General features: G+C 41.1%; 1 protein-coding gene across 1 annotated transcript in view; it reads left to right on the forward strand.

Moving 5' to 3' along the window:
• Positions 1-11,645, forward strand: part of dym (dymeclin) — a 44,278-nt gene extending 32,633 nt beyond the window's left edge. Inside the window, exons 16-17 of the mRNA XM_046374421.1 lie at positions 1,551-1,664; positions 10,160-11,645. Coding sequence (XP_046230377.1) covers positions 1,551-1,664; positions 10,160-10,309 — 264 coding nt within the window. The 3' untranslated portion in view covers positions 10,310-11,645. The remainder of the gene's footprint in view (positions 1-1,550; positions 1,665-10,159) is intronic.
• The last annotated feature ends 586 nt before the right edge of the window (positions 11,646-12,231 follow it).

The following is a 12,231-nucleotide window of genomic DNA, read 5'->3' on the forward strand; positions in this document are numbered from 1 at the left end:
AAGAGATTAGTATTAGATAGATGTAGACACACACACACACACACACACACACAAACACACAGTGATCTTGTAGGCTGTGGTGTGTTCGAATTCTCTAAAGCAACCAGGGAACGTGAGCAGAGAAAACATTGCCTGTAGATGCATTTTTCACTGTTGGTTTGACAAAAAGATAGCATTAAAAAGAATCAGTAATGTCTAGCATTTTTTAATTATCAAATATCAAACATTTCTCTGGGGAAGAACCTAGTGCAGCAGTAGAAACGCAGTTTCCTTGATCTCTTGTTTGGGCTTAAACCCAGAAGGCATCAGATAATTTGAGCTCCACTGAAGTGCTTATTATAAGTGGGATGAAACATGCTCAACCCCTATGGTGAATTTGTAATCTGAAATACTGTATGTATGTATTTTCTGAGTCTGTAGCCTACAGGCATATGAGCCAAGCCTGTGTTCGCAGCATTTTGAATTTGTGTCCTCTTTAAAGGCAGAATTCGTGCTGTTTTATACCCATTTTATTAACTTTTATCCACCTATTAGTGAAGATTCTCAAAAAGTATTGTTGTTATAAATTGACATATAAATCGTACTACATTTAGTTCTCTTTCACTGCATAGCATAAACGCATTTTCAGAGCAACTTGCTGTTGCTATGAAACGTGACACAAATACGTCTTGTTGGCTGTTGATGCAAAAGATCAAACAGGCCAATACAAACTAGCTTGCTTTTCTGTTGTCAGTAAGTCTCGTCATTAACTGGTTGTAACATTCACCAGTGTTAATTGTTTACAGAATGAAGCCCAGCTATATGTAGCATGATGCCACTTTGTTCTAACTTTGATCTCCACATTGCAGCCGGTGTCGTCATGTAGGGTGTGGCTGCTGCATTATCAACGTGACAGCTCCAAACAGCAGGATTAGACAAGTCAAAGAGCTTTGTGACAGAGCTGGGAGTTGATATCCAACCTCAGAGAGATCAAGACCACATGAGATCCCACTTATCTAGAAACAGGAACAGGATTTGATGGTCAACAATTTAGAATAGAGCTAAGCCAATACTGATATTGATACTTGAGAATAGTTGGAATATGTTAATGTTGCATTGCATCCTATTGTGTATATTTTCTTTTCTATTCTGTTTTTCTTAACACAGAACATAACATACCATTTTGTGATAAAGATATTTGAGTAAAGATATTTCAGCAGTTTACTGTTGCCAGAGATGGCAGTAACAGTAAATATACTGTTCATTTGTTACAGAAAATATTATAAAAATGTAAGATTTTAAATATCTATAAATAAAAACATATAAAACAAAATCAAATTAAGTCAACTAAAAATAAACAATCATTGCAACAGTGCAACCAGACTTTAGAGGTCTTTGTCGCACTTAGACAAAGCCAAGCTCACTGTTGTCCCTTTTAATCTAACATAAGAAAGCAAGTAAGCATGTAACTTCTTTTGACAAAGAATCAAAACCTCAAGTCAATCCATATTCGGCCAAATGGGTTTGGGTTCTGTATTGTGATTGGCTGTTTCTTCTCGTGTGACCTGTAGGTGATCGGCTTCTTCAGTCAGCGTCTGGAGCAAGCTGGAAGTGACCTGTCAGTTGAGAGAGTTCAGGAGGTCATCATGAAAGGAGCCCAGGCCCTGCCCACAGACAGGCTGAAGGTAAACCTGTCTGTCTCTCTCTCACTTACACACACACACACACACACACACACACACACACACTCCCTCTCCCACTGGACAAAAAAACCCACAAACACCCATTGGGTTCTGGCTTTCATTGTCAGTGGTAAAGGATGTATTGGGCATTCATTCCCACGTCAGATGACTCTGCAGTAGGCACAGTTATTTAGCAGCTCTAGTTCCGATCTGCTGTCACGTAAATACTTAATTTAGCTCCTTTTTCACACTGAAGTTAAGGGCATTGGCACATAAAAACTTTTCAGTCAAGCATCACTCGAACATCATTCAGCTGACGTTGCGTTTGACAGAGATTGGACTAAAATATGTCATAAAGTAACCACTGTGACATTGTCATTGACCCCCATTGCAGCACCTTTTCAGTCCTGCACATGTGCAGATCTCACCAGAGGTGGGAAGGAGACAAGATGGTTCACTCTTAACAAGACTTTTTAAAAATGAATTTTAATGTCTTCTGAATGCAATCTGATGAGGTATGTAATCTGCTTCTTTCTACTGCTCCCTGTTTTCCCGCACAATTGTGCCACCCCTTAAAAAAAACACAGAAAAGCAAAGTCAACTACTGGTGATGGGAATTGGTATTACCTGCATTTCAAAAACCTTCTCATACCTGCTGATTGGTATAAAAATTGTAACACACACACACACACAGGAGGGACAGTAGGGGGTAGGGGGACAGATGGAGAGCGTAGAGACAAGAAATAATGAAATATGAGGCTAAAGTAAAAAAGAATTGGTACATACTAGATATCAAGGTGCTTGTGCAGAGGGTGCAGTGTGTTATCAAAGACTTTGAGGTACGGTAGATTGGTGCCTGCAAGGAGAAGAAAAGAGAATTAGTTTGTCTGGACAGGTGAGTGAGGGAGAGGTATGGGGCAGGCTTGTGGACTAGGGCGAGGGAAAGATGGAAAGAGCCACTGGGACATGAGACAAAAGGCTAAAGCCCAGTTCTCATTAGCATTAATGCCCATCTTCATTCCATCTCTGCTGGCCTGCTACATTCAAACATGTAATGACATTTCAAGGAGATGGGATGAGGGACTGGGGGGCACTTTGTCATGGGTACATAAGATCGGGGGAAGGAGGTGGAGGAGGGGTGGACATAAATCTGCCACCACGCCTCGTTACCCAACACTCCCAACACTCCTGGTGGGTTCGCTAACCCCCGCCCTTCCCAGTGCTCCTCCATTAATCAGTGAGGAAATATGTAACCAGCGGTCTCCCCACTCTGTTCCTCACCAGCAAAGAAGCTCTTAATTGCATGTTTCATCATGTGTTTCATGTTCTATACTTGGCGGCTGGCTGCGAGGCATTTGTCACACTAGCCAATGTGGAAGAGGTATGGTGCGTGGCCACGGGCGGGTTCGTGTGCTCCTTCTGTCTCGGCACCTTGCGTTAATGTAGCCGTGGACCATAGAGCCATAGAATTGCACGTGGAGACATGTACATAACTCTGCCACGTCCTTCAGCGAAGGTGCTACACCTGTAGCACACACTCACGCAGTCCGCTATGGAATAACGGTGTGTGTGTGTGTGGATGAGTGTGCGGCCATGCGTGCCTGCCTTTGTTTCTGGGGAAGTTGAGTGTTGTCGAGTCTCACATCGACTCTCCACCACCTGAGCGCTTTCCAGCTCTACGCGGTGACATGAAGCAAAGAGAATGTCTCTGCAATGTCTCCTCTGGGAGAAGTCCTCGCCACCTCATGGTGCCATCGCTCAAACAAACAGCTGTCTCTCTACGTCTTGCTTCCCTTCATCTCATGAGCTCATTCTGCTATTCGGCCCTCGGTGCAAAAAAAATCCATAGGTTGGATTAATGTTGTGTGGAACCATCAATAAGTTGGTAATTACTCAGTAAAAGCTCTTAGGAAGAGTATTGGTGTTTCATTCAGTTGTGTGTGTGTGTGTGTGTGTGTGTGTGTGTGTGTGTGTGTGTGTGTGTGTGTGTGCACGGAGAGGATTTTTGTTCCTCTTTAGAGAAAACAAACACCAGAGTACGAGCATATTATTCAGCTGGGGTTTTAGTTATTCTTTCCTGTTCAGAGTTAGTTAATGATTTGATAACATACAGAAATCTACTTGAATAAATAAACTTCAAGGCAAATGTATAAAATAACTTCACATGATCAAATAAAACCATGCAGACAATAATCTGTACTCAATTAAGTTCCGTAAACGCATCGATAAAATTACCCAGCAGCATCAAGTTCCAACATTTTCAGTAAGTATGCAACATAAACAAGCCGTAATTGTAAATTCCACATCCACTTAAGTGTTCCCAGGTCATGTCAATAGAGACTTGTTTTCACAGTGAAAACACCTGAATCTCTTTTCTTTATCTTCAGTTCAGTATGAACATCTGAGTGGGACAGCTTGGCTGACCAAATCATTATTTTACAGCCCTGACATTACTGATCACAGATAAAGTTGGAAATAAAAGAAGAAACTTGTCTCAAATTTGCTGCCACTCAGCCGACTGTAACTGGACAGACTGTTACACCTCCATTCATAGTCCTCCAGCTCTCTGTGGCCACATGAAACTGTTTTAATACAGCTGAATTCACAGTGCGTTTGTTATCATTTACATATTTCTTCCTTTTCTGTCGTCAGACAAGGGAACGAGTATGAAATAGTATTTATAAGCAGCGGTATATATCACCGTCTGTTAACCAGCCATTGTTTCCAGACTGCTGCACTGCCTTTATGAAGTGAGGCAGGTTAATGAGAGCAGACATTTAAAATCATGTCTAACACAGACAGTTAGACATGACAGAAAGTCACTCTAAACTTTCCGGCCAAACAGCCCCTGGCCTTCACTGGGCAGCTTACGTCACCATTTTGCAAAAGCTCTGTTTCCCTTGGACACAGTGAATCACCAAGTATTTAGGATTTAAGATTTATACACTCTGGAGACAGTTCTGTGGAACTTCAGTTTTCGGGGGAGAGAAACCGCATTTTAGTCTGAACAGTATAAAAAAAAGAAGAGAAACTGCAGTGTTCAGTGTTTGCATTTCAGTGTGTGGACAGAGAAGATCACAAGTGTGGATGCAAGTCGTTTTCACGCGTAAACTACATTTTCATATTGATCCACCTTAGTGTGGACACGGCTTAAATTTGCCGCCTTGAAATCTGTTTGCTGGGGGGAGCCGACAGTTGTAAGGTAAATAAATTTGTATAGATTTTACTGACAAAACAGAACCATGTTGGTTTAGGTGAGAGGGGGAACATTGTAGACACAGGACTACAAAAAGCCTGTTTACTTAAAGGACTTAAAAGCATTTATACAAAGATGTGGACATGCAAATTAGGTACCAACTGAAAGAAAGGGTTAAAAGAAGGTGGTAAATACCCCAGGGGCGACTGTCAGCGTCTCGTCACTCAACCGTCTCTCTCTCTCATCCTTTGTGTACGTGTGTGTTGTTTCAGGGTGAGGCTGAGTGGCTCTCATGGGCAGTGCCTGTGGAATGTGTTGTTTAGCCTGACCAGCCGAAGTCTGCCTTATTGAGCAGTGATAGCCTACAGACTCTCTGGCTCCTCAGGACAGGACAGGATGGGACGGAAGGGGGGGTGGGGGTGGGTTGACTTACCAGCTGTTACTCAGTACCTGGGCCTTTATAGGTTTGATGGCTGGTCAGCTCTGCTTTCCCACGCATAGATGACACCAGTCGTAACCATTTTGTCACTCTAAAGTCTCTTATACACCAGTGAGGTAACTTCAGGAAAAAAAAATACATGTTTGAGATGTGTCAGTTTTTCTGTAGAGGCCTGAACAGCAACTTCAGCAACTTCAGCATCTTCAGTCCTGCTGAAGTTGCTGTTCAGACCAGTGCAACGAGACAAGATGTCATATTGTTTACATAGCAACGACTTTTTGTGTCTTAAAATATGTATGAGCATGGCGATAGTGACTTACTTGCTATAGTTGCATTTGTAGTGTTGATGAAACTAATGAGAAAGATAGATGAGTAGTGAGTGTGTGATTGAGATTAAGATTTCAGAATGTGTGCTGTTGCGTTAACATTTTATAAATGAACAGAATAAAGCTATGAACCTCAAATATTTACAGCCATTATTTTAAGGTTGCCTCAGACCAGACTTTGAGCTAAATGCTAATGTCAGCAAGTACAAGCGAAGCTGATGTGAATAAGATAAGAGACATTGGGATTCATCATCTTGGAACCACAAATGCGTGCATAAAATTTTGCACCAACCCATCAATACGATGACAGGTGTTTCACAAGTGAAAATTTGACCTGCTAATGCTGCTAGAGGAAAAGTAAGAAGATCACCCAAACTGATTAGGAACCAGCATCTCATGAAAAAAATTCATGTTAACCTAAGTATAATTATCAGAATCAGAATTCCTTTATTTATCCCCGAAGGGAAATTCTTTATTGAGATATTTCTGTCTGAACCACATTGGTGAACCCGCACATTCATGCTGGATAAATTTCATTGATAGAAAACAGAGAAAAGCAACATTTGAGAAGCTGGACCTGCTAACAACAGACATTTTGCTTGATATTTATTATATATTTAATATAAATACTTGGACGGATTTTCTGTATCACCACTCTGCAAAACGTCACAAATTCACAAGTGGTTGTTATGACAAGGAAATGACTAATACAAGCACTTTGTTTATACAAGGTTTTAAATTACAGAATTTGTACATAACGGCTAATAATTTAATCATATAACTTTTCAGAGCTCATGTATGTACCTGCATATCGGCGTGTGTGTTTGTGTGTGTATATAGTTAATATTTGCTCCCTAGCCGCATTCTTCTCCGTCTGCCCAAACCCTCACAGCACAGCAGCGTGCAGAGGAGGGAAGGGAACACTGAGTCCTGAGTGAAGATATGAGGCCAGCCAGTCCGTCTGTGTTCAGGGGCGAGGGCCTGACCCGCCAGGACCCATAACTAACTGATATGAGCCTGGGCCAAGTGGGCCTAGACAGCTGCCAGACTGAGAACAAAACAGAGGAGGGGAGGAGGGAGGGAAGGCAACAGAAAGCGGGAGGAGATATGTACAAAGAGGAAGCCGCAGAATAGACAGAAACAACAATATTAAGGATGGGATGTGGCTGTCTGGAGATGCTCTGATTTTTTTCCAGAAAGCACTGGAGCGCGGGGGGGATGTTTTTGCTGTGAGGCATGAAGTGATAGCCAAGACTTCCCGCAGCACCAAAGTCCCTTGGTGGTTTTGTCTAATAGGGAAGTAGGAGGAAAACTGTTGGCCGTTGTGATTTAACAGTCATTTTTCTTTATTCTCATTTAGTGCTCAGCATGTAATGAAAATGGTCAAATGTGTACTGAGGGACCCTACATTGCTGTTTAGGTTAATAATTTCTTCTCCAGTAGGCACTTGTCTCGTCTAACTCTCATTTTGATATGAGATGTTTGTTTTAGTGGCACTAGTTGCATCATTTTCACTTGCTTTTTAGTCACTTGACAGCTTGTGAGATTATATACTGCCTGCTTTACTGATGCGATACCGCACTAAAAGCTCATTTATCATCAAACCAGTTAGATGAGATCAAAACCACTGGAGCAGGAGATATTTATCTGAGCTTTAAGCCTGGAAACACAGGGGAACCGCCAGCCTAGTTCTCTTTGTACAAAAAACTGTGTGTGGAAAAAGAAACAAAAAGGTGTATAAATGACAATCTGTGCTTTTTTTGGGTGTTTATGTGTTGGACTCCTAGCTAAGAGATGAACTGTGTTCAGTAGTGAGCTTTAAAGGTGCTGGAAGCCAGATTTTGCTACCCTTTGACAGAGCCAAACTCACAGCCCTTATGCTAAGCTAAGCTAACCAGCTAACCAGCTGCTGGCTATTGCTTTATATTTAATGTACAGACAGTACAGAGTGGTTTCGTTCCTCTTATCTCACTTTTGGAAAAAAAAAGGCAAATGAGCACATTTTCCAAAACGCATAACTTTAATTATGTAGGAGTTTCTTTGCATCACTGGTCCAGCAGCATTTTGTTCTTTTCTTGGCAGTTTTCAGCAAAACACCACTGAGAAGTGCCCGTATTCTCAGGTCATAGTAGTGTATAGCGTTGGTGCCTTGCGATGTTTGTGTCATTTTAATTGCTTTTAGATGTTGTGTTTGGAAAAAATGTGTCTCTGTGATGTTTCTCATCTCCCCCGCAAGTCATCTTTCTGCGACACAATAAACCTGAGAGGCCCAAGAGACGGACATCCTTGATTTTAAGGGAAAATGTTTAACGTGCAGGAGCTGAAAGGAATGTTTTGCCTACATTGTTGATGTTAGGCCATTCATACCTTTTATTTACAGAGGCAGAATGTTCCTTCAAATGAATGTGGTAGTGGCTGAAAAAAAAGACCATTTGTGTGCTTATAGTGGAGGTCTGATTTGTTTCAGTTTTTCCCTGTAAGCTGCATTCACACTGCATTCAGAGGTCATGATGAAGTGCTCCTCATAATCAGATGGAATGCAGTCGTGCTTTGATAGAGCATATGAACTGAAATATTGTCCTTTTAGTGTCCTGCCACAACGGAAACCTGTTACGTGCAACATTATGTTGCTGCTGTGGCTTCTTTCTGTCTGTAGACGTGTTCTTATGAAAACAATACCTTGAAAACATGACGTGACAATTACTGCTTACACTTCATGTTCCTTCCTGATCAGAAAGCTGTTCCATATATTTGCAAATTAATGAGGGGAAAATTTTGATTCCTTAATCATACCATACCACATGTGTATGAAAGTATGTTGACGTAAGCAGAATTTGCTCACTGCCTTTATTTATCTTAATGACATAATTAGCATAACTGAGTATGTTTCATTTATCATGATGATTACGGTACGCCCTGACTGCCTTCTGTTTTGGTTTGATTGTGCTTATGAGTTTAATAAGATGCCTAATTAAAAACTAAATAATTTCATCCTGAAAATAAAAAATGAAAAGTACACTTACATTATCTGCACTAGCAAGTAAAAGTGAGGCAGGGTTAAGTAACTGTTGCTATCAGTGTCAAATGAACGCTTGATGAGTTGGTCGGCTTGTCTACCAGACACTCACCTACACACAAATACCAGCCTGATAATACAGCTCCTGCATTGTGTCTAGGCATCACAATGGCGGTGGTGTGTGTGGTCTAGCCTCAGTAGCCTGGCATATGGCCTGTGACCCTGTAGCCCCTCTGTCTGTGTCATTATGATACAGATAGTGTGGCTGTGAATAGAGCCAGCCAGGACTCAATAGACCGGACTGGGACCATCACATAAAGGCCCTCAGCGTCTGTCTTTCACCGCAGACTGATTACTGGTTGTGCGTGTGTGTGCGTGCACATATACTTGCATTTGTAGACAGGAGGATATAATGAGGTACCCCTGTATTATTGATGCTCTTCTTTTGCTACCTACCTGCTGTTAGGTGGGCTTATGTTTGCTTCTGGCAGGTTTGGATAGTAGACGTCATTCATAATTACAAAATTTTTTATTTATTTATTTATTTATTTATTACGTCACTGCAAACTGAAATTTGGATTTTGGACTGTTTCACGTTTTTTTTGCTTCAAAATAGTTGCTGATTAATTTTCTGTTGATTAACTAATTGGTTAGTGGAGCAGTAGTTTCAGCTTTAAAATTCATATATATATATATATATATACATCATCGTAAGTATGTGCTGGATAGTGCAGTCCACAGCCGTTTGTGTTGCCTTTTTATTCCCTGTGGATTAGCCTCACACATCATCAACACTGAGGCCCTGCAGTATAACCTTGATAACCTCTCCCAGTCCATAGCGAGTGTTTTGTCTATTAACAAGCCGTGTCAACACAAGCTGAAGCTAGAGGGTCTAGTGGCTATCACCAAGTAATCAAGTTACTCAGCACTTCTCTCCAGGCCTAAACAGTAAGGTCATGTTGGCTGACAGACTGCTCTGTGAAAATACACCCCGATGTTTGGTTTCAGCTTATTACATTACCCTTTTCTTTTTATATATTGAGTTGATGTGTGTTGAGGTCAGGCAAATCAACTCCCTTCTTAGGCCATATTTAGAGCAACTACAGCGCTCTGTCTAATTTCACTGAGATGCTGCAGATGAAGTGGACTCTTCATCAAGTTTTGCCCCATCCTGAACTAATCATAATATTATCTTCTCCCTGCTGTTAGTGGTGCACTTAAGAGAAGTTTAAGGTGTTTCAGGATAATTCATTTCATGCTGATGCTCTCGGTTCCCTCTTTATTTTCAGACGGGGACCAAATGACTTGTGGTCTTTGAAAGAATTTTGTCCCAGCTCCTTCACTTTCAGCATCTTGCAGGCTCACCATCGCACAGTCGTGGCTAGCAGATTCATCGTTAACGCTATGCTCCTCCCACTGTGACAAGACAGGCTACTGCATTTCAGCATCTGCCAATATTTTTCTTTTTTGTCCCTTGGGCATCCTGACTGCATCTCTCTCTCTCTCTTTTTGTGTGAATAGAAATTCCCGGAGCTCAAGTTCAAGTATGTGGAGGAAGACCAGCCGGAGGATTTCTTCATCCCCTACGTCTGGTCGCTGGTCTTCAACTCCGGAGTCGGCCTCCACTGGAGCCCGCATGGCATTGAGCTGTTCAGCATGGACTCCGGCTGAAACACTGCTGCAGCACAGTGTGTGTGTGTTTTCATCCTCGTTCAGTATAGGAAAAAAATAAGACTGAAGCCATGTTTGTGTCTGTGTTTGGGCGTGTGTGTGCGCATTGCCCTTTATACTGTGTGCACGCAGCTTTGAAAGTGCCTCAACCTTGTACAGAATGGTGTTTCTTTTTCCTTTTTTTCTTGTTATGCAGCACAACATCCCTTTTTCCTTGTATCATAATAATTGCTCTGCTTCTAGACTGTGAAGCTTCATCTCTAACAGTTCACGCCCTAACACCCACTCATGTACAGCCGGTACTGTAGGGAACACCTTTTTAACATTTGAGCTGCTTCCTCTCCTGGTTCCACAGCACATGACAAGTTACATCTCTTATGTAAAGCATTTTGTTATTGTGAGGAGCTCAGGACACTGACGATGGTTAAGCCCTCTGTTTTTTTTGTGTTTCCTTGCTTCAAAAGAAAAGGTCAACTAAAACACAAGCACCTAAGTGTTACACGTGCGCTGGTGACCGTTAATTTACAGCTACACTGAATGCTAACAAATAGTACAGATTTAATATTCAAGCCAAGCCATGTGTGTGTTGGAAGATACAACATACATTTCATGAATAACTTCTATGGTACTGAGTTTTAAGTATGATTATCTCAAAGAAATAAGCATTTTATTTTTGAGTAACACAGTTCTCTGAATATGATGAGTTTGTATTTAAAGATTTGTGCTTGTAAAATAAACTTCATTAGCAGGTCAGAGAACCAGAAAGGGCTCTGTTTTAGTGTTTCACATTCAGCTCCACCAGTGTTGCTTGGTGGCCCACGCTCAAGTACAGTTTAATTAATGCTTGATTTCAGTCCCAGGATAATATTAGCAGTCCACATCGCTCTGATTCATGTGATTTCATTGTTGCTCCCAGCCCATTCATTTGACTTTACCCTGTCTTTGTCGTTTCCATTATATTCCTGATGGTAACCCAAGGCAAATACTTAAACTAGGACAAGTCATTAAACCTCCTGTCCTATTGTGCATAATTACAGTTGTCTCTTTGATTTGTCACTTTATTTGCATGTTTAACTAGAGACTTTGTATTAAATTATTTATTTACATGTATATTGTTTTTTTATATATATATTCACCCCCTCGAAATGTAAATGGTAGTAGTAGTACTGCAATTACTACTACTAGTGATAGAAAAAAACGGTGGCACTATCCTTTGATTCTTCCTATGTGGGAAACTGGCTTTATATTATCGAGTATAATATGACAACAGCTGTCATTTTGTGGCGATTATTACTTTGAAAATAGGAGTTTAAATAAAAATATTCAATCAAAGCAACTACAGTGTCACATGGTTATTAAGCAACATGAAATACTGTACCATTCATAGGACGACGTGGACATAAAGGGAGAATTATCTCAGACAGACAACACAGTGCTTTCATAACACTGACTGCAAACCATTCCTGATTTTATCAAAGAAACTGGTGTCTCCTGTTCAGCATCTTAGGGTAGCTTTTAGTTTAAATAATTTGTTCTCTGCCAATTCACCAGTGTCTGCCTCTGTGTGTTTATGTCCTCTGTAGAGACAGTACACAACCCTATGAAGTATAATAAATATTTTGGGGTATGCACTTATTTCTTGCAGAGAGTAAAATGGGAAGATCAGTACCACTCTTGTATCTGTATCTTAAATATGAAGCTACAGCCAGGAGATGGTTAGCTTAGCATATCACCACAAAACTCATTAACATGTTGTTTTTCATTTGTTGTATCTTTGTCTATCCCCCAAAAATGGAAATGTGGTTTCATGGTGCGTTGAGGTCACAATGAGGTTGCCAGGAACCAGCGAAGACTCCAGTAAGTCACTTTGCCTGGCAGAGAAATCGTCCACCGCAGACCTAACAATAAAACCACACTGTTGC

The sequence above is a fragment of the Scatophagus argus genome, chromosome 20, assembly GCF_020382885.2.
Source record: "Scatophagus argus isolate fScaArg1 chromosome 20, fScaArg1.pri, whole genome shotgun sequence".
In the NCBI taxonomy this organism is placed as follows: Eukaryota; Metazoa; Chordata; class Actinopteri; family Scatophagidae; genus Scatophagus; species Scatophagus argus.